Source organism: Molothrus ater, chromosome 9 (assembly GCF_012460135.2).
Source record: "Molothrus ater isolate BHLD 08-10-18 breed brown headed cowbird chromosome 9, BPBGC_Mater_1.1, whole genome shotgun sequence".
Taxonomy (NCBI): domain Eukaryota; kingdom Metazoa; phylum Chordata; class Aves; order Passeriformes; family Icteridae; genus Molothrus; species Molothrus ater.
The window spans coordinates 4850539-4874186 of record NC_050486.2 but is presented as its reverse complement, the minus strand read 5'-3'; the positions used below and the strand labels follow the sequence as shown (position 1 = coordinate 4874186).

General features: G+C 42.1%; 1 protein-coding gene across 1 annotated transcript in view; it reads left to right on the top strand.

Moving 5' to 3' along the window:
• The window catches only part of RABGAP1L (RAB GTPase activating protein 1 like), a 232916-nt gene that overhangs the window by 164255 nt on the left and 45013 nt on the right, over positions 1-23648 (top strand). The window contains 1 exon segment of the mRNA XM_036387748.1: positions 11114-11242. Coding sequence (XP_036243641.1) covers positions 11114-11242 — 129 coding nt within the window.

The window sequence follows — 23648 nt, the reverse complement described above, 5'->3', positions numbered from 1 at the left end:
GTACAGAATTTAGATAATTTCAAGTAATGTTCTGTATGGTTTTGTTTACTATGAGACTATTTTGGCATTAATTTCTTCTGAGTTCAGTGGGTCTCAGCTGTGTGAGTCTGAGCAGCTCTGAACTGCATCAGAGCCGTGTGAGTGAGCAGGCATTTCATAGACAGGAAGGCCAGAAACAGAATTTACCTGCACTTACAGACCAGATAGTCCATGAGATGGAAGTCAAAGCACAAGTAATGTGTGTTCATCCTCAGATATCTTAGTTTCTGCCTTAGTTGCTACCTTTTGGGCCATTTTTAGGTTTTAAATTCACTTCAGTCAGGCCCTTCTGAAGAATTTTGGACAGTAATCCAATGGCATACATGAAGGAAAAATCACAATTCCTGGTCAGACATGGATGAAAATAAGTTATAATAAGTTATAGTGTTCAGTGAGATATGGAAATAAATAAGAATGGTAGGAAATGTAAAAATCTGAATGATGGTTTACAGTTACACTGTGTGAAAGGAGTTGCTGAAAAACATGGAATAATGGATTTCAGCTGATAAAATTAAGGAGATTTTTTGGTCACGCCTTGGAAGTTTTTGTATTTGAAACCTCTTCTTAAAAAAAAATCCAGGCCTGATGTAGAAAATATAATGATGGTAGTAGACTACATCTCTTGGGAAAGTAATCCTGCAGGTACTTTTCCTCATTCCTAAAAATTTGCACCTCATTTATAACCTGAATTCATCTGGTTTTCCCCTCTAACTATTGGATCCCATTACAAATCTTTAGACTTCCAGACTTTATTGAATCATCAGTTAATTCCATTTTTCATAGGCCTAGACCTTAACCAAAATGAACCAAACCTGAATTTCTGTGAGGATCAGAGCTATTAGCTGAATAAAGTCTGACTTACACAATAAAGAATTAAAGGCTTTTGATGCTGCTGGTGCTCTGAATTCCCCATCCTATTGCCTGTTTAGCCCTTGGGTCACTGGTGGCTCTGTGCCTGGTCAGTTCTGTAATTCTTCCCAGCACCCACACTTCCAGAGCTCTTACTTCTTCCTTTTTTAATGTTTTAAGCAAGGTTTTCATTCACATAGAGCAGCAGAACCTGATGTTTCTTGAATATCACACTTCCCAGCATGTGTTTAACACAGAATTCAGAAACAGGCAAAGCTGCCTCCTTTCCTTTAAACCCTTTCCCTACAAACATTTCTGGTGTGTAACCTGTGCTGGGTTGGGCACCTGTGTGCAGAGTCACAGGCTGAAAAACAAACCTGAATCTCTGGAACTGCCTGTGGATGGAGCCTGGAAAAAATGGGAGAGTTCCCATCCTGCCCAGAGCCTTAAACTGGAATGAAATATGTGTTGGTTGTGGCTTCTGTGCACAAGGCCCTCAGTGAACACCTGCATCTCAGCCTGGCAGAATTGCAGCAGCCTCTGCAGAATTTCACCTGCAGAGCACCGGTTTGTAAGCTGGGGGATTGAAATCAGCTGGCAGAGCACCATCTGTGCTGGCAGCCTGTTCACTACTGCACATCTGCAGGGCCCTCAGCTGAGGCAATCCTGGATCATCAGCCTTGAGGCCCCACTGGCATCCTCTGGTGCCTTGCACCTCTGATTTCTCTTTAATGCTTTTACCAACTCCTTCATGTGTCACCTCAAGCCAACTACTTCAAATATCACTCCCTATCCCCCTATATATATACTAAGATTCTGTATTTTTATATATATAACAATACAGAATCTTAGTATAATTATACCCAGTTCATTCTCACTCGATGATTTCCATATTTTAGCTATTCATTAACATGTTTATTCCTTTAAATCAGTGACCCCATCCTATGGATATTTACATTCTATTAGTATTTGAAGTAAATATGTTTTTTTCTTGATATGTTAGGAAAATTATTTTTAGAGATTAAATATACAGTTACAGAAGTGTTTGCCATTGGTGTGGTTTAGAGGTTCTCGCAATATTTTAAATTATGAGCTTTATGCTAGAAATAATATGAAGTATTTCTGTCTGTTGCAATTGAACAGCAATTGGAAACGGCTGTTGTTCTGTTACACACCCCATTTTATGGTGAGGCTAAAACAAAGGAGCATAAAGATGTGGAAAACGCCAATCACTTGTTTTTAAAATTTTAAAAGTTTAATAGTAATAAAATGGTTATAAAAATAGTAATGCCATTAGAGTAATAATAATTTGGACAATTTGGATTAGGACAATATGTGACAATAGAAACAAAGAGTTACAGAGAGTCCGAGTACCTTTTTCTGGGCAGCATGAGCCCGAAAAAGGACACCCATTAACAAAGGATTAACCCTTAAAAACAACAGCCTGTTGCATATTCATACATCTCATCCATGATGCATAAATTCCATTCAAACACAGGATTCTGTCTGGTCATCATCAGCTTCTTCCTCTGAATCCTGACAGTGCCTTCGAGGCAGGCAGAAGTTCTTTTCTTCTGATAATGCAGCAATAAATTCTTTTTCTCTGAAAGATTCAGGTGTCCTGTGGCTGCTATCTCAGTGCGAGTCCTTTCTTTTAAAAAAAAGCATCCTACATAGCATAGTTTCTATTTTAACATTTCTTATAACCTGAAACTGATTCTAGTAGTGTGTTAACTGATATTTAACACCCTACTTAAGAGAATTAATACAGCATCACTTTCTAACACAACACATGTAATATTCATTTGAAAATTTGCGAAAAGCCAATCATCAAACGGGCATTTTTCACAAAGCCGCGTTTTCCAAGCCCAGCCGTGTGAGCTGGAGCAGCACCTGCCGGGCTGCGTGTGGCAGATGGCCGAGGCAGGTGGGCTGTGCTGTGCACAGGGAGGTGCCGGGCCGCTCCAGGTGTGACATCATTGCATTCTGCTCACAAACGTGCGGCGCTTTTCTAGAATCCATCCAAACGCGTGTGCTGACATCGCTCGCTCCCTGTCTGCCCATCGCCTCCGGATTTAGAAACACCTCCCGAGAGCGCAGCGCTGGTGTTTTGCATGGCTGAGTTTCACCCACAGGCGGGCCGGGCGCATCCGCACAGCCTGGCCCCTCTCCGGTGGCATTGGCAGGGTTAGGCTGCCCTGCCCTGCCCTGCCCCACCCACACCGTGGCTGTTTCATCATTCCCGAGCAGCCTGCATGTACGAGCGATTCCATCGGCCGGGAGGCCGATCCCTCCCCGCTAGGGAGCCTAAAAGGATGCGGCTGATGTGCTGCTGATGGAACAGCCAGAGCCCAGCCGAGAGCTGACGGAGGGTGGGAGCCGTCCGTCCGTCCGTGCTCACCATTGGTTTCTTATTACGGCATTCTCCCCCTGAGAGGCTCCCGGTGCCCAGGCACCCCCTCCTCCTCCTCCTCCTCCTCCTCCTGTTTCCCCTCCTCCTGCTGCTCCCAGCCCCCCTTTCCCACCCGTTCGTGGCTGATGCTGAGCTGTCGGAGCAGGATTGCAATGAGCTCATCCTTTTCTCTGTGCAGCCTCACAACTGCCCGGGCTCTGCTGCCCTTCCCGGCTCCCGCACACCCGCACTGAGCCCCCGCAGCTCGCCCTTGCTCTGCTCCCAGCCCAGCTGCTCCGTCCGTGCTCGTTCCCTGCCATTTTCCTGCTTTTTATGTGCATTTTTAGATCCATGGTTTCTCTGGTTTGTTTTTCAAATCTCCCTCGGACTCTGGCTGAGCCAGCACGGTGGATCATATTTTTCCTTGATTCTTAGCAAAGATGCTTTTCTCCTCCTGAGAGGCCAAAGGGGCGTTGCTGGAGCAGCCATCCAAACCCATTCCAGAGACTGGAGGCTGGCTCTCCTCATCTTGCACTTTTGGAAATTGCCGTTCATAAAGCCTCTTCTTCTCACTCTGGATTCTTACTACTTGCTGCTCATGGAAGAAGGGGTACCTTGCAAAAGCCCGGCTGCCAAGCTCACCCCACCTGCCAAGAAGTCCCAGGACATGCACGACGAGAGGAGCAAGCTGGTGAATGAATACGCGTGTCGGGTGCTGGAACTTCTGGGCATGGGGCATCGCCTCTTTGTGCCTCGGCTGCTTGCGGTGAGATCACCTTTTCATGAAATGAATTCCTTGGGAATTGGCCATTCTCCCCCTCAGCCCTGCCTCTGCCCCCAGGAGGGACGAGAGGGCTCTTGTTTTTTCCTCTCAGCTCTTCATAATCCATCTCTTAAGCACTGAGTCCTTCTTTCTGATGTTAGCTCAGCAAGGCTGGGCACTAGTCCTGCTAATGGGGACCAGTGCCACTCCTTAACTAGCTTGAAGGATCATCAGCCAGGGCTGAATCATAAAAAAAACATCTTTCTAAATCCCTGAGTGCTTTTGTTCTCAGTAATGATTCCAGATAAGCAGTGTGCCCAGTCACCTTCTAGGTACTGATGCCAAGTGCATTAATGGTCAGCATTTCAGATTTTATACTTTTCACACCATAGGCTGGCTTTACAGGCTCATCATTTAAAAATCAGACTGTGTTGATGCATTTTGGCTGTTTCTGTGCTTGGTTTTGGAAAGGCAGTTGACAGTATGTAAAAAAGTTGAAAATGCCTGTGTAGAATGATCTGGGAAATAAATTGTTAAGGGTGTTTTCATCCATCATGGCAAATGCTGTCTGTGTGGGGGGTGCCTGCAGTTGGTGTGCCATGCTATGGCACAGAGAGCATGCTTTTATCATTTCTGCTGCTGTACAAAGCAGCCCCAAACCCATAAAAATCCAGGAAGTGGCAAATCCAGGAGTCAGTGCCTAGACCTGGCTGTGTCTGCTCAGGGTGCTGTAACCACGCCTGGCTGCAGCTCTGTCCCTGGCCTGGCACACCAGAATGGCATTTCTGTGTGATCCATGGGAACAGAGTCTTTTCCTGCTCCCCCCCATTTCCTGTGGTGCCTTTCCTTTATTCCCACACCCATATGGTGGTTATACACAGTGACCTGTCCATTTTTTTTCATCCTGCTAAACCCATCTTGGTGCTGCTCAGGATCCACAGGAATCCATGTGCTCTGTGTGTTACAACCTGTTCAGTGGTACAGACAGCGTGGGTGCTTGGAACACTGTGTCCCTGCTCTGGGAGATACCAAATAAAAACCAAAAATTCACATTACTCCAGTGCAGCTTGATTTGGGGATTTACTTTAGAATTGAGTCTAGTCCCTGATGATGTGTGGTTTGAGCTGTTGGGTGTGTTATCATTATTCCAGTTATCTCCCAGTGTACCAAAACACTCATCCTGCTGATGGTTTTTCTTTGGGCAAGGGCTGCCAAATCACCCTGAATTGTGCTGTGATGAGCTCTAAGGAAAGCAGAGACAAAACCACCGAGCCCTTTTTCACCTGACTTAACCAGGCTTTATATCTGGCCCATGGAGAACACCAGGCAATTTCACATCCCTTATCTTCCAGGCTTTGCTGAGTGGCATAGTATTGTTTATTAAAAGGAAATAAAGAGTGTGAAGAAGGTAAAATAATAAAAATAGTGCTTTGTATAATGAGAGAGCCTTGACTTGCAGAGTCAATGTGATTCCCTGTCAGGTTTTATTAGTCAAATGTGCCTCTCCTGACACACAGGCCTTTTGACACACACCCTTCTCAGAAAGGAGAGACTATGTTCTGATAATATGTTAAAAATGAGACATCTCTCAGGACCAGGAATTTGTACTTTAATCAGTACTGAAGATCCTTCAAAACATCAGTGTTTCATAAAATTAAACACTTTTTTTTTTTTTTTTTGAATGTGCATACCTTCTCTCTCTGCTGTGGTTTTGGGGATAAATGCCTGGGGTGGGTAAACCATGTGTCATTGCACGTTATATGATAAATGCAATCTATAACCTCTATGCCAGTCTTAGAAAAATTCTGATCACCTCCTACCTGAGCACACCTCTGGGCAGTAGAACAGCACCAGTTCTGGGGGGTTTGCTCCCTTTGGAATGACCCAGAGTGGGTGAAGCCAGGAGATTTTCTTACCCACCTGCATCAGTTCTGTGTGTGGCAGAATGAACTTTGCCATGTAAGTTTGGAACTGCATAGAAAGGCAGGGGGGAAGAGGGATATCACACAGTATGCACAAGATCAGTGCTGTGGTTGTGGATCCCAACTCTCCACTCACAAACCTTGAGGTGTTTGTTTTTTTTTTTTCCACAGCATTTTTGTACCAGTGGGTTAACAGAGAGCATGGATTTAATTTAGGAAAAGTGTTTGATAATGTAGCATAAAAGATGCCAGCAAAGGAGTTTGGTGTATTGCCCTAGAAGTGTGTTCTGATGTTACTGCAGCACAGTTTTGTCCACCAAACTTGCCCAGGCCTGGAGCCCAAGTTTATCCAGCTCAGAGGGTCAGGGGATTTACATTTGCTCTGTGAAATGGAAATTGCACTGGGCAGCTCTCAGCTCTGTGGCTCCTGTCAAGGGGCAGCACAGAGCAAAGTCCTGCAGCATGCAGCACTGCACTCTGGGTCAGCAAGAAATAGCTGGTGTACCTTGGTTTTACACTGTGTATCTTCTTTAAGAAGTTAAAACCAGAACTTTTTTTAAGAAGTCAAAATCTGTGTGATATAGGCAATAAATAACAAAAGATACTTTCATATTTTAAATATTATATCTATATATTATATATCTATAATACTTACAGATATTATCATATTATATATAATCCATACTATATATTTACGTAAACAAATACTGTATGTATATAAATATATGTAAATGTATGTATATAAATGTATATACATATATTTATGTATATAAATGTATGTATATACATCTGTACATTTTATGTACATAAATATATATGTGTATATATTTATATACATAAAATATAAATATCATATTAGTGTATATGTATATCGATATATACATTTAATAATAATAAAATTCATATTTATGTATATAAATACTGAAAAATTGGAGGATACTTACAAATATTTTGAGTGTGCCAGAAGCAAATTTAATAGTAAAGCATGGCCAGGTTCTTTTGAGTCTACAACTTCTTGGCCTCATTTCTGACACACGTTCAATAACGTGTAAAACAGGTGGTTTATGCTCACTGACATTCTACAGGAATCTAAATAGATACCAAAAATTCCATGGAAATAAGTATTTTTTATCTGTTTTTCTGAAGGAGGAAGAACTAAATTAAGGATGTGCAGTGTGGTTCATCCAAAATTTCTTCTGTTATGTTAGTTCCCAGGTGGGAATAAGAGTTTTGATAGAGTCAGTAATAAATGAAGCTGTAGGATTAATAATTGAAGACAGAGAAATTAAATTAAAGAAAAAATCCAAGGCTTTTCACTTTGTCTTAATCACAGTTTCCTAAATATTTTGGTAAAAGTAGTAGTAACATTATTTATTAAAAAAAAAAAAAAAGAATTAACATTGTCTAGTCTCTCAAATTCTGTTCTTGCTTTTTGAACATTTGCTGTTTTTCCAAACTTTACCTTTAGATTTGAAAGCTTTGCTAATACTTTTGGGAAAGGGCTTTTCCTAATTTTCAACTAATTCATTTAAGATAATTTTATGACTATATTGAAATACTTAAGTGACGTGGGAAGAACATTTGAGAATCCATTATTTAGTCAAACCTTAGAATGCAAACTGAGCCTTTGGGTCATAATTCTGACTGAGTCTCTTTATTTGTTTGGGTTTGAAAATAGATTTTAATCAAAAATATGTTGATTTAAAGAGAACATCTATAATAACAAAAAACTTTACTGAAGTTCCCAAATGCACAAAAATGCAATGTACCTGCCAAACTTTAATGATTAATTCATTAAACTTACAGATTATTTAGTAAGAGAAATCAGCTGTTTAGAAATCAGGCTGTTGATGAGTTTCAGGAGTTGAATGATTTCAACCAAGGATTTACAAATCTCTGCTTCTCAAACAACTGCCAGAAGTTTCCAGAGAAATCTTTATAATTTATTGATTAAAGTCACAAAATGTCAAGAAACGTGAATCCTGAGGTGCCAAAATTTCTATTTTTCACTTTTTTTCTTGTAATTTTAATAGTGAAACTAGTATTTTGATGAACAGATGATTTTAAGGAAACGAAAATATTTTCAGTGAAGTAGAAGGAGCTGACATGCCTGGGCTCTATCACTCATTTAACCAACCTGTACAATTTGATGGTTTGCAGTTTTCATAGCTATAATCTTAGCTGAGCAAACTCTGTTAGAGAAGTTCTTATTTCCATGATCTTATGGGATTTTCTTTGACTATGGAGTTTTCAGCGTGGAGAACTCGAAGTTGTCAATAGTTACAGTTGAATAAATGTAATTTTGGGGGGACTGTTAAAAATAGCACTCTGACAACAATTCAGGCAGAGGCCTGGGAAAATTAAATCTGATTTGAAATGTTTTGCACAGAATTTCTGTAAAGGAAGGGAAGAGGAGGGGATTGGATGTGCAGGAGCATCCCAGGAAGGCAATCTGGCAATGTAATTGGGAAATCTGTTTGAATTGGGTAGTGATGGCAGATACCAACATGGCTGAGAACAAAGGAAGAGAGATAAGCTGGGTATCAAAATAGAAATTTTTCCTAATATCCATTAGATTGGACATTAGTAAAAATTTCTTCCCTGGAGGGGTGCTCAGGTATTGTAACAGGCTGCCTGGGGAGTGATGAAAGAATTCCAAAGATGTGCAGATGTGGCCATTAGGAACATGGTTCAGCAGTGGTCTTGGCAGTTCTGGGTAAGTGCTTGGGCTCAATGATCCTAGAGGGCTTTTCCAACCTTAACAATTTTATGATCCCATGAAGCCTTTACTGCTTTTCCACCACTGTTATCCACTGAACTTCCCTGGAAGCCCTTGGGCTCCAGCACGGGTTTGGCAGTGGTCCTGGGCACAGCCAGCTGCTCCCACCACACTCAGCAGCTTCCAACAACCAGCCCAGTGGGGGTATGATGAAACAGTGATCTGCCTTTAAGTGTGGCAAGAGCACTTACAGCCTCAGCAAGACTCATCCAGGGGAAGGGTGATGTTGGCCATGGTGGATCTAATTCATCCCATACCAACTGCTTGGGCTTTCTGTCAACACTTCAGCCTCATCAGATTGGGCCTCAGCCAAGTTGTGCAGCTGCCAGTGATTGTGGCCAGGATCAGATGGGATTGTTTGTAAAGCTGAACTTTTCATGGTTGTGGCCAGGATCAGATAGGATGGTTTGTAAAGCTGAACATTTCTGGTTGTGCATGGGATAAGATGGGATGGTTTGTAAAGCTGAACATTTCATGGTTGTGGATGGGATCAGATGGGATGGTTTGTAAAGCTGAATGTTTCATCATTATGGCCAGGATCAGATGGGATGGTTTGTCAAGCTGGATGTTTCATGGTTGTGGACAGGATCAGATGGGATGGTTTGTAAAGCTGAACGTGGACAGGATCAGATGGGATATGAAAGTTTCATGGTTGTGGACAGGATCAGGTGGGATGGTTTGTAAAGCTGAACGTGGACAGGATCAGATGGGATATTTGGTAAAGCTAAAAGTTTCCTGGTTGTGGACAGGATCAGATGGGATGGTTTGTAAAGCTGAAGCACTTGGGGGTGCTGGTGGTTTGTTTCTCATCAGCACCCCCAAGGTAGCTCTTCCTGCAGTGATGACCCAGCATCTTCTTCAGCAGTGAACAACAGGAGGATCAAACAGATCTTGGGTGAACTCAATAAGGAAAGAAAAGAACAGAGCTGGACATAGACTTTGGAAAAGGGCCTGGAGTGACAGGACAAGGGGGAATGGCTTCAAACTGCCAGAGAACCCGGTTAGATTAGATATTGGGAAGAAATTCTTCCCTGTGAGGGTGGGGAGGCCCAGGCAGAGACTCGAGAAGCTGTGGCTGCCCCACCTGTGGAAATGTCCAGGGCCAGGTTGGATGGGGCTTGGAGCAGCTTGGGATGGTGGAAGGTGTTCCTGTCATGGCAATGGGTTGGAATGAGGTGGCTTTGAGGTCCCTTCCAGCCCAAGCCATTGTGGGATTCTCTGGATTCAAGTGGATAACAACATAATTAAGAATCAGACTTTGAACTGATGTGTGTGTAATGTACCCACTGTGTGTAATGAGGCAAAAAATGACACTGGGTGTTTGTTACTGATGAGAAAGCAGAGGATGCCCACGTGGAAATGTTGGTACACATGGAAATGGTGGTGGTGGTGGTGGTACATGAGCAATTAATTCAGCACTTAACCAAAAGTGCCTGTGCTGCTGCTGAGGTATTTGCAGTTACACACATTACACAGTGTAGATCTCCACCATATGAGTACCTATGTTGACAGAGTTTTGTTTACTCTTTTCAGGGCTAAAACCCTTGAAATTCACATTTTTGAGATGATGTTCTGAATGTCTTGTCAGGACCTTCAGGTTCTGTGAACCATTTAAAGGAACTATCCCAAGGCTTGGGATTTGGTACCTTCTGAACTCTTGGTGCAGGTCTCAGTAACCTGGAGGGTGGATACATTTGTCCCTGTGAATCACATGGCTCTGTCAGGGACAGGAGTGGATTCATGGTGAATGTGTAACATCTTCTGACCTTTTAGACTTCATACCACTGAGAGGTCCAGCAGCCTGGCAGATGTAGAAATAAACATGTAGAATTGGCACAGTGTTCTTTGAGAAATTGTGTCACAGACTTCAGCACGTTGACTTGCTGATGCCTTGTATGAATCGTGTGCTTCTGCTCTCATGTCTGTGGCTATACATACATTAAATATATATACTTTGTCTTTTTAAGGCAGTACCATGAGAATCAGTAATGGTCTAATGCACAAGCTTTCCAGGAAATATAGTAATTTCTCCTAGGTTTTTGTTGTTTGCTTGTTGGGGTTTTTTTTTTCTCTTCACTGACATCTTGACAGGCTGAGCCAGAATCCTTTTCTTACCTGGCAGGTATAGAAGGATAAAATCCATTCCCATGTTGCAGTCCCCTGTGCTGCCCTGCCTAGGATTCCTTGGATGGGCTTTAGCCTCTCTTTGTTGTATGAAGCAGAGTTAAAAGAGCTGATTTCAAGGAGGATGACTTAGAGCTAATGTGAATATTGGTGGTTTGGAATGCATCCAGTAAATGACAAATCAAGTAGAAGAGTGTGACTGCATGTTCCCAGGGTTTATTGTAGTTCCCTGTGTTTAATTGCAGACCTCCAAAGAGGACCTTCTACAGGCTGATTTTGAAGGAGCTTTAAAATTCTTCAGGGTTCAGTTGCCCAAGAGGTACAGAGCTGAGGAGAACGCCCGGCGACTCATGGAACAAGCTTGCAATATTAAGGTAAGGATGGACTTCATTGCTTCTCATTCAGCCAGGAGTTTGGACAGGATGAGTCAAATGCAACGTTAAAAATGGCAATAGCATGAGGAAAGTAAAGAAATTAAATCACTGGTTTATTGCTTTTATATATGTTTGTATAATTACACATACACCCCTTCTGTCTTTAAAGAAAGTGAATCTGTGACCTTTTCTCTCTTTGTCTGCTTGGGTGCAAGCTAATAATTAAAACAGAAAAACGGTGCATCATCAACAATTATCAGAACTCACTAATTCCTTATTTGTTTTATAAACAGTGACTGCAGTAAACCAATAATCACTGTATGATAATCATGCAAACAAAGCTCAGATATTATTTGTTTTGCTCAGAAGCTGTTTAACTGCTGAGTGCTGTGTATAATACCTTTGAATTGAGGTAGAAATGAGTTTTGTTTGTATATCAAGCTTACCAAGACAGAATATTTTTTTATATTCTACCCTACCTAAGATTCTGCTGTCAGAAGTCAGGCTACTCTGAACTTACTGACTACAAGTATTGGACTTGAGCCAAATTAGAGAAGCATGACTGTAAGCTGTTGAGGGTGGAAACCTGTTGAAAATGGCCACAGAGGTTCATAAAGTGGTCATTTGGAAGGTCCTGGATTTTTTTTTTTTTGGTTGAAATACTTATTGCTATGGAGGGGCTTAATGTTTGATCTTGGAGAAAAAGTGTTTTAGGCATTTCTTGGAATGTGAGCTCTGATGGAAGTGCATGTTTGGTGTGGCCCAGTGATGCACAGAGAGCATCCCACTAGGAAGAATGTTCCTGCAACACTCTGCCTCTTTTTATCTCTCTCAATGTATTTGTTAATTTCCCTTGTGCTGCTTAATTTCATCATTTATTAAGCAAGGGCTTTTTCCCTTCTGCTTAAAACACTGATCTTATGAAAAAAACAGGTCTTGCCATCTGAATGTTTATTCCAGCCAAGGAAAAGAAGATCTGTGCAAATGTTTTAGTAAAATTGTACTTGAATTTCAACTCTACTGCTGAAAGAGAGTATTTGTGAGTACAAAGCTGCAGTTTGATGTTTAGTATTTAGTCCTCTGCTTGGTTGTTGAAAATGAGTAATTGAAGGACTTAGCAAGTACAGGAGAATTATCTTTATGCTACTTACTCAGTGTTTATTTTCTGATGGGAGGTTGAAGTAGAAGTCTTCATGGTACTTGTTGGAAGAGCTATTTGTCAATTTTCTCATGCCTTTCCCCTTTTCTTGTGCAATATATTGTATGTCACATGATGTTATTTGTCATTAGTTTTTCATTTAGTACTGGATGTGTGTGTATGTGATGTGCTTTATTGAGGAAATATTTTGAAATGCACCTGAGGCAGATGCTCAGGGCTCAGCACCTGGGGCCAGTTGTGGGAAGAGTGTGACATTCTGAGCTGTTAGTTGACAGGAAGGGGTAGGGTTGGACAGTGAATTAATTCACTGCACACACAGGATTTCACACATTGGATTCTGGTCAAGAGAAAAGCTCAGGTGAGTGTAGCAAACGTGGAGTCAAGTCACCTCTTGTGTGTTAGAGAAGTGTGTGGGGATTAGTAGAAACTACTGAAAAGAAAAGAGAATTCAGAGGCAGGATCTGGGGTTCTCAGGGGTAGGGAAAAGTGGAAGGTTGAAGTCACCTTCTGCTGTGTCAGTACCTGCTGCTCTGGTGTGATTAGAGTTGGGCTCTGCTGACTCCCTGAGCATACAACTCATCCTGTAAGAGACTTCAGGACCTCAATGTGAGGAAACTCAGCACAAGACCCCATTGGAGAGAAGGTAAAACTTAACTTAAATGAGTGTGTGTCCCCAGACCTGCACCCTTGTCACAGGTGCCACTCATCCCCATGGTCACTGGAGCATCTGTCTGGCCATGGTCCCTGGGGTGGGGTGAGGATGAGGAGCAGTGGCTGTGGAGTCCTCAGTGTGTCCCAGGATCCTCTTAACTGGTGACAATAAATTGGCTTTTGGACATGTTTTTTGTACTGTCTAGGAAGGACAGAACATGTTGCCTGTGAAGAACGCCAATCACTTGTTTTTAAAATTTTAAAAGTTTAATAGTAATAAAATGGTTATAAAAATAGTAATACCATTAGAGTAATAATAATTTGGACAACTGGGATTAGGACAATATGAGACAATTAAAACAAAGAGTTACTGGACAGTCCAGGTACCTTTTCTGGGCAGCACAAGCCCAAAAAAGGACCCACTTTAACAGAGGATTAACCCTTAAAAGCAACAGCCTGTTGCATATTCATACACCTCATCCATGATGCATAAATTCCATTCAAACACAGGATTCTGTCTGGTCAGTGTCAGCTTCTTCCTCTCAATCCCAATGGTGCCCTTGAGGCAGGAAGAAGTTCAGTTTCTTCTGATAATGGAGCAATAAATTCTCTTTCTCTGAAAGATTCAGGTGTCCTGTGGCTGCTATCTCGTGCAAGTCCTTTTTTTTTTAAAAAAGTATCCTACATAGCATAGTTTCTATTTTAACATTTTTTATAACCTAAAACTATATTTAACACACTACTTAAGAGAATTAATACAGCATCACTTTCTAACACAACACCTATAATATTAATTTGAATATTTGTGAAAAGCCAGTCGTAAAATACATGCATTTTTCACATTGCCCTTGGTGGTTCTGGAGTGTCCATCTGTGGAGACACTCCAAACACAGATTGCCCTGAGTGACTGCTGTAGGTCACCCTCCTTCAAAGGGTGGTTTAGACCAGATCTCCTCCAGAGATCACTTCCCACCTAAACCAATCCATGATTCTATAATTAGACATTAGAACCATTGAATTTATTTACCACCAGGTGCTAATAATTGCAGGAGCTGACATGCTCAAGCAGGAGACTTTAGTCTTGATCATCACGAGTGGTGGAGTCCCAGGGAGCACAGAGGTTGTATGAAGAGCAGTAGTCTGTCTTGTTGAATGCAGCAAAACTTGTTCTGTTAAAAAAAGGCCACGCCAGACCCTTAAACTGCTTTTTGGTGCTGTATGAAGGAGGCACTGTGTGCCTTTCCACTGCTTATGGGCTCTATTAGTACTTGTAGACTAAACGATAGATGGTTTTAGAGCAAGTATCACACAGTAAGTGAATGGAGGATTTTCTTCAGATTTCTCAGCTAATTACAGAGGCATAAAAACCTAAAACCAGAACTGTGTTGTGGCCAGGCTGCATAGTGAGCTGTATCTTTTCCAGTGTTTCTTTTAATTTTGTTCCCTGCATTACTGCAAAGCAAAACAGGAGTTTAACAGTAATAAAAATCCACCTCTCCTTATTTACTTTTTTCTTGAGCTTTAGCTGAGCTACTTCTAGTCCTGCAGAAGATAAATTTAAAACTACTTGGTGTTTTTTCTCCTTGACTTCACAACTTTTCAATTGAGTTCAGGATGTAACCCTTGGATTTTGAAAGTGCTGTATTGGAAATAGTTCTATCACACTGCTTTTTGAAAAAAAAAAACCCAAAAGATTGGTATCTGTCTTTCTCTCAAGAGTAGATCTACAAATACAAAGAAAAAAAGCTGCTATTAAATGAAATTTCTGTGTAGAATGTGCTAGAGAATGTCTTTTTCAATTAAGAATTATTTTTGGTGGTTATTCACTAGGTCTGGATTTCAGTCATTTACTAGTAAATCACTGGGAACATCAGTGGAATTAGAATGAAGAGTAGTGTTTTCCTACAGAGCTTGTTGGGTCATATTCCATTGTTGAAGAGCATTTTGAACTAATTAATACTGTGAAATAATAGGGCCTAAGAAATAATATAGTCTGGATGTGTAATCATAGAAGGATTTTTATGCTTATGCTTGGGGGAGGGGATTTTTTACTTTCCTCATTTTTCTGCCTTTACAAGAGTTTTTCTGTGTTTCTGGAGACCCAATTTGATAAATGAATGAATGAAGACCCTCTTCTAGATTTCATGAAGGTTAATCCTAATGATGCTGTTTCATGAAAGCATCTCACAAATTCTTCATGCTCACAACATCTGCCTCAGTTGCCTTTTGCATCTTCTTGCAGTTTCTCTTGCATAGACCTCTGTGTGTCCTAAAGAAGTTGTAATGAGCTTGGATTTTAGTAGAGAAGTCACATCACCTCTGTTCTTCCACCTGGCTTCAGGCAGGTGAGGAACAGGAGAAAGTCTCACTGGGAGATCTACTCCATATGAGCTTCCCTGGATTGTCATTTTCCAGTGAATTCAGGCAGTTGTGTCCATTTCTCCATGACTGTCCCGTGGCATTTGGAAATGAGCAGAGCTGACATTCAGCATGTGGTAGCTCTGGAAATTCAGAATGTGTTCCATTGCAGCTCTGGAAATGCCATGAGGTTGAGTGTACCAGATGGATAGGTGGGGACATCCTCAGAATTACCTGTGGGATGTGTCCCTGTGCCCAGGGAAGGTGAGGTGAACACGTGGGATGAGATACACAGGAACCTGCAGGGAAGGTTGTTCTGTAGCATCTCTAGAGACACCTTCTGTTCCTGGCTCAGGCACTGCAGTTGTGCTCTCATCTTTCACCATCCTCAGCAGCAGGAAAGTTCTAACACTGAACTTCTTCTAGGAGAAGTTTCTTCCCAACCATGTAAATCTCCCTTCTGGACAATACTGGCCCCCCCAGCAGCATTATGAGATTGCTGCTCTCAGCACCTTGAGTGAGACCAGCAATTGGCCCTGAATAAAAACAGTGCCTTTTCCAGTGCAAAGCAGCCACACACATTTTTGTCACCTCTCACTGTACTGCCAAGGCTGTCACCCACAGCTGGAGCTGGCACCTGGGCTGTGGATAATAGCAGAGTCAAGGAGAACAGGCTGCAGTAGCAGGAGCTGTGCTAAGCTTGTTCTCATTCTAGAATTGTTCCTTGGTGACATTTAAAGCAGCTTTACTTTATAATGTTGCCATTTCAATGTTTTCAGTTGAGAGTGGTGATTTGAAGCTCACACCTTGCTGCTGGGGATGACTGACTTGCTTCACACCTCTGTTATCTTCTATCTGGATGTGATTTTTTACAGGCATGGTTTAACTCACCCATTGATTTATGTGAGTTTCAATGGGGAGGATTAAAAATAGCGGGTTTGCTCTCTTCTCTCTAGAGCATTCCCTCTCTCTGTCTGGGCTTATCTCTATATGTGTGTACTTATCCAGATACTTGGGGATCTTGCTATCATGGTAAGACAACACAAAATGCAAGAGAAGAGCAAAGGAGGTCACTGCAGAAAGGCCCTGAAACTCCACAAGCATTGGTTCTACCAGTGTTGTATCTATTTAACCTTCCAATATAAAGGACAGGTTAAAAATTGCTCATTTATCAACTTCTTCAGAAAAGGCCAAACCAAATTGAAAAGGGTTTGGTTTAGATCTGTAGAAAACCCTGTTATGCTTGTATGCAATTTCTTACTAAAAGCCAATGATCAATTGCCCTTATTGTGTCTGTGCTGTTATCTCTGAAGTGCAGATCCACTTGTCCTGGTGACAAGGGTCATGGTTTTTAATTCCTGTCCTGTTTGCAGCTCCAGCTTCCTTCTTTCTGCTCAGCTTTGTGGTGTAGGGCACTGCAATGAGCCAGCATCTGGAAATCACATTAAAGTGCCTGCAGTGGAGTTGGATGTTCAGTGTGATTGTAATCTTGGTAATAAGTGTTAACACCATAGAAAGGAATGTTGTTAATTTAAAACAGCAGTTTGAGCTTGAAATGTTTATTTATTTTAACTTATAATACTTATTTAATATTCCAGTGAGCAGGCATGTTGCCCAGTAGTGAGGCTATATTTTCATGGTGTTTAAGCATTAGCAAAACTGTTCAGTTATTTTATTTGGTTTGTCTTTTTTTCATTTGCACTGAGTTGGTATTGTAAGGGACATCAGGTGTGTCATGAATTCTTTCTCAATAGGAAAGGCATAGAATGCTATTATAATTATTAGTTAAGTATATTATTATTAGTTAAGTATAATCACATTTTAACAATTTAAAGCAGTTCTGCAGCCTGACTGAGTACAAGTATTTTGGTGTCTTTGTATTAGTCACTGGTTGACATTTGCACTTGTGAGCAGTGGCATCAACCAGAGCAGTTGCAGGTAAAATTTTCAAAGAACTGTAAAAGTCTGAGGTGGAAGAGTTGATACAAACATTCATTGTCTCTATCCCCAGCAGTTGTATCACTTTGCCCAAATTCTTAGTGGTTTCATTCAGCAAGGTGAGGAGGGCACCTGAAAGCTGCTCCATGGTACAGCAGAGCACCTAAATCATTTTGTTCCCCTTGGTGCCATCAGGAGTCAGGGCTTTCAGTGTGACACCAGATGTTTCTGTTCCAAGTGGGAGCAGCAGAGCATCCTCAGCAGGGCCTTCTGGCCTGAGCTTCTTGAATCTGGCTCCTTCCCTGGATGAAAAACAGCAGCTTTCCATCCTTGTGTCTGGAAATAGTACAGAGAGCAGGAGATGGAGATGGCAGGAGTCACACTGTTTGACAGCTCTGTGTTCTGGCACCTTTGCCAGAATGTGTCTAAAATAACTCAGCTCTAGAAGTAAGAGGAAGTGAACCTTTTTCCCCAGCTGAACTCCAGTCCCAGGTTGGCTGGAGCATTGACTCACCCCCTGTGAGGTGACACATGAAAATATCTCATACAAAGTTCTCTATTTGCAGTGGTCTCTGTGTTGAGGATTAGCAGTGTCTGCAGTTCCTTCTGACAGCACAGTGCTCATATTAGTTTTTTAGAGGAGAAACTCAACTCTCTCTTCCTTTGGAGGAAAGAAACCCAGTAACTGATTTTCCCAAAAAATGCCTTGAGTTTGACTATGGAGAAAGCCTTATGATAGTGCCTGGCAGGTTATTCTTACTCTCCCAGTAAGATGGTATCCTTTTTAAAGACACTTCTGTGATGCAAAAGAGGCTGTAGAGGAAGAAATGTATCCCAGCATCAGCACTTACAACCATCATTAAAAGGAACAAACCCACAGGATTTCACATTTTGTGGAGAAAGAGGTGTAGGTAAAAGTGCAGCTGCAGAAATGCCTGGAAACAAGCTCTGCACCCCATGTTTATGCTGGCAAAGTGTTCCTTGATACTGACTTAAACATCAACAAAACTGTTGAGACTTAAGATGTCAACATCTCCCTGGAGGTGGGAATTCCTCTGTGCTTCTCTTGGATATCTTTCAGGCAGTCAGGTCTGAGGGAGCAGGTAGCAGCTTGGCATAAGCAGTGTAGTAATTCTGAGGAAATGTAATTTTTTATATGCAAAAGACACTGGGGCCAAGGCATGACCCTTGCCAGCCAAAGTTTTGGTGTTGTCTATGACCCTGAAAAATATTATATCTTTATTTTTTTAGAACTCAACTCCTATGACCTGAGAAACTCTGAATTCTCTCCTCTGAACAGCAGAGGAAGAAGCTCTGTTGTCTGCTGGGAGTTCAGGGCACCCACAGAGAATTATTTTTTCTTTCTTAAGTCTAGAAGTCTTAGAATACATGCATTGGGAAGTGATTGTGTTTAGAGAAAAAAATTCAAGCTGCCTTTTGTCTTTTTTGATCAACCATTATAGTATGTGTCCTCAGAAAAGCTGTGGTTATTTGATTCCTGCACATGTAACAGAATAAAAAAATCGAAGTTTTTGGAAACAGCCATGGGTGGGGTTTGGTGTGGCTGTCCCATCCCTTGAAGTGTCCAAGGCCAGGCTGGGCAGGGCTTGGAGCCACTTGGGCCAGGGGAAGGTGTCCCTGCCAGGGCAGAGGGGTGGAACAAGAGGAGATTCAAGATCTCTCCCAACCCAAACCACTCTGTGATCCCACTCTGTGATTCTCTCTTGAAGAAAGCCCCAATAATCCAGAGCTGATGGCCAGTGCCCACAGTGACTCAGGAAAAGCAGAGATTCACTCTCAGTGTAGCACAATCAACAGTTGGGATGGGACATTGGGTTCATTCTGGTTTTTGACAAATTAAGGAGGTGACAAATTCTGAGGAGGTGAGAAATTCTGAAGCACTGTGCTATGCTGAGACCTAGAGGTAAACTTGTAAAAATAATTGGGAGGAGAAGGAAAAGAAAAGGCAAAGCCTAACAATTTTCCCTTATTTCCCCCAGGGCTTTTGCAAACAAACAGAAGAGGCACTGGGGGTACTGTCTTCATGTATTTTTGCTGGTGTTTGATTTCTCAGGCACCTGCACTTGGATTTACTTCTCTGCTTTGAAAATGAGGGGACAAACCAAACTAAGTATAGGAGACAGTGACTGCATTTCATAAACAGAACTCTGCAGGGACAGCAGCTTTTAGAGCTGAAAGTCTTATTAATAACTTGCTATTACAAGCCCCAGGCATTGTTTTTGGCATTATTGACACTGTTGGAAATTAAATTCAGCAAGCAGTTACTTGGCTGTTCTCTGAGCACTGTGTAGCTACTGGAGCAGGACTGTAGCTGGGTGCTTTATAAGGGCAATATTCACATTTTTAGGATCTTCTGATTGCTTTGCTTCAGGATTCTCTGGTTTCCTACAGTTAATTGCTTTCGTTTTTAGCATATTGTAGCCTTGTTTCTCTTGTGGAGATTGAGTAGTATGGTAAACATGGTGTTACATTGTTTATATTGTTATATTTGTTTATGTTTGGGCATAAGTAGATTACACCTGGCTGGTACCTCATGTCAAGCAGCAGATGAAGATCAGACCTCCTCATTGGGTTGCCCTAGCTGTCTGTTATTCTTTCAGCTTCCTTTGCTTAATTAACTAATGCAATTTCCTGGACAATAATTTTTAACCAAAATTTGATTCTGTAAGTTAGTCAAAAGCCATGAAAAAACTGAAAATCTCATCTCCACGTTATTAATCAGCATAATAATTAGCATAGATGCAGAAATCCAGAGAGGAACTGTTTACAAGGGCATGGAGTGAGAGGACAAGAGTCAGTGGCTTCAAACTGAGAGTAGATTTAGATGGGATTTTGGGAAGGAATTGTTCCCTGTGAGGGTGGGCAGGCCCTGGCACAGGGTGTCCAGAGAAGCTGTGGCTGCCCCTGGATCCCTGGCAGTGCCCAAGGCCAGGCTGGACAGGGCTTGGAGCAACCTGGGACAGTGGAAGGTGTCCCTGCCCATGGCAGAGGATTGAAACAGGTCCTTTATCATCTCAGAAATCCTTTGGTTAACCCAGAGCTCAGAGCACAAGATCAATGCCCTTACAGTGCATCCTTGTGAGGAACAATCTGATGGCAGTCTGAGTGAGCCACCCAAGGTGCTCCCTCTTTGCACAGCAGGGAATGTTGATTCTGTTTCAGCCAGTCAGGAGCAGTGGGAAGAGCTGGAGAAGGGATCAGGGCTTTGCTTCTGTGGTATTTTCTGTGTCTCCTGTCAGAGGAGGAATTGATGAATCTGACTCCATGTTCTAGAAGGCTAATTTATTATGAAATTAAATGATATTATATTATATTGATATTATAATATGATGTGATATTATAATATATCATATCATAATTATGCCATACTAAAAACTGTACTAAAGAATAGAGAAAGGATACAAACAGAAGGCTAAAAGATAATAATGAAAAACTGGTGACTCTCTTCCAGAGTCCTAACACAGCTGGCTGTGATTGGTCATTAAGTCAAAACAATTCACATGAAACCAATCAAACAACCACCTGTTGGATAAACAATCTCCAACCACATTCCAAAGCAGCAAAACACAGGAGAAGCAAGTGAGATAATATTGGTTTCATTTCTTTCTGAGGTTTCTCAGCTTCCCAGGAGAAGAATCCTGGGCAAAGAGATTTTTCAGAAAATGTGAGGGTGACATGCTTCCTACCTGAGGGTGACATGTTCCACTTGCTCCTGTGTGCCCCAGGGCACCTGTTGCAAGCAGCTGGATTGAATAATGCTTTAGCAATTGAATAATGCTTTAGCATCTGAGCACCTGCTTGCCTTACCTCAGGCTCATTTCTTCTCCCACTGTGGATGACACACAAAACTTTATTGTCAGGCTGTTCCTTTTGTTGATTGTGCAATCTACCAGACCTGTCAGAAATAAGGAAAAAAATTCAATCACCTTGTCACCACTGCCTTACTTTCAAATGTTAAACAGTAAGTGTGATGTCTTCCCTCATGAGGCAGTGGTGAAGGAGATTTCTCTCACTGAAAGGAGCTGTATTTTGGTGCCACAGAACACAGTGTTCTTCATTCCAGCTGCTTGTCCAGACCATCATATTCAGGTAAGCTTGTAGGGACACAAATCCTGTTGTTTTAAATAGCAGCAGGGAGCTCAGAGGCAAATTTGGCCCTTGTTTTTCTAGTAATGCAAAGTGAAATGTAGGTTTGTGTTGTAATGAACTTCCTTCAAGAGATCTTGCTTCCTTTCCCTTTTCTAAGCACAGTGTGAAGCAGGGCATGTTCCTTCTGCAGGAGGAAGGACATGTGGTGGGAAAGGAGTATTTTCCTTGGCACAGTTTGTGTTTCCCAGAATTCTAATGAGGGGTTTGCAAAGGTATTGACTCTCTAGTTGAGGGGGATCTGCTTTAGCCATGTGTTTTTTCCTTTTGTCCCAATATGCACCAGAGCCACCTTCTCCAGCCAACACAACAAATCCAAGTGCTTCAAGACTTGGTAAAAACCACTTCTGGTCAGGGCTGGGGGTGTAAAGGGGAAGAAGGTGAGCCTGGAAAAGCTCCACCCCTGCTCTCTGCCAGCAGAGGAACTCCCAGCCTGGAGTGCAGATGCTCATCCCAGGGGCAGCAGTAATTGCTGAGGGGAATTGGGAGCAGGGCTGGCTGTGGGCTGGGCCAGAGCCCATCTCATGTTTCACTGCTCTCATCCATCAAGCAGCATCTCCTTTGGTGGCCGAGCCTCTAATGGGAAGGAGCAGCACATTTATAGATCCAGCACTGGGCTGGGAGCTCACACAGGGGCTTGTTGGGAGCCCAGGGAACAGCCAGGAGTCCCTCTCTGTTTTTCTTTAGTCTTTCTTTATTGTGACAGCCCCAAATATCAGTAATGATCCTGTCTGACAGAAGGGCTTTGCCACACAGGGTGCCTGTTTAAACAACACAGCTGTTCACCTGTATGACTTGTGGATGTTCAACCTTTGATCCATCGTGCAGGAATATTATACAAGATTATATACTGCCATAGGAATTTGGGGGGAAACTGCTGGAAAGGTGAAAAAACCTGAGAAATGTTCAAGTCCCTGGTGTAAGGGGTTTCACACACCTGTACTCACTGATGAGGGCTGGAGTAAAACAAGCTCCTGTTGTAAGGTCACCCAGGTCTGGGGTTTGTGTTTGTGTCCTTTTTGTTGCTGATATTAAGTGAACTGTATGGATTATTATGATATTAAGTGAATTGTAAGGATTAGGAAGATAATTTAGACATCTGTGCTCTGGGACACTTCTCAGAAACATCACTAATGATGGCTCTTAATTTTTTAATGTGCCTCACCTTGTACTAATGGACTTAAACCAGCATTTTATGCTGAAGGCAAATTTGTTGCCATTGGAAAAGGAGGTTTGTCTGCTCCAGGAGTGTAAGAACATAGAGCACCTGTAATGGAGGAAAGTACTAAGCTTTTATTCTTGTGACCTTGTTCAAATAGGGTGTAATTACAATATAATTCAATTCTGACAGTCTGGAAACCATGGCAGTTGACATAAAGTGACATTTCAGGAGAAATAGGCATGTGTTTTAGTACATCTCTTTCTGTCTCCTAAGCATTATTGATGTTATTTGCTCTTCCTGCTTCCCTTGCTCCACTCTTAATACAGAATCAGAACACCAGATTCTGGAAAATGTGCAACAGTGGATCATAGTTAACCTTGTAAATAAAATCCAGTGTGCTGGAGAGTGAGGTGAGCTGGTTGCTGTATGCCTGCTGTATTTGTGTTAATATAGCAGTACTTTTTAATCTCCTTGGAGAGATTAAATCCTGGCATGCACACCTTCAGGGATTCATTTAGGAAAGCAGAGAATAAAATTCCATTTGACTTTTTGATATGGTCTTTGGTTCTTGTGACCTAAACCAAGACTCTCCCCCTTCCATCGTGGATTTTGCTCAGGCTCGGGGAGCACAAACAGTTCCACCAGGTGCTTGACTCTGCAAATACCCCAGAGATGTCACAGCAGGACTTTGTCATCCCTCGATCAGAGGAGGAAAAGCTGGAGCTGTGAGCTCAGGCACAGACAACTCCAGGCAGCAAAAAGGAAAAGTGACAAGGTGTATTTTCCATCTGTGTGCTTCTCTAGCACTGGAATCACCTTATTCCCAATTAGCTCTATAGCATATGGGCTGGTTTGTGTGCACTAGGAATATCTCAGTGCAGTCAGTTATCTCTGTGTCTCTCCCTTCTGAGACTGGTCGTTACACCTTTGATGAGTCATTTAATAGGCTCATTAAGGAAATGGAGGGTATC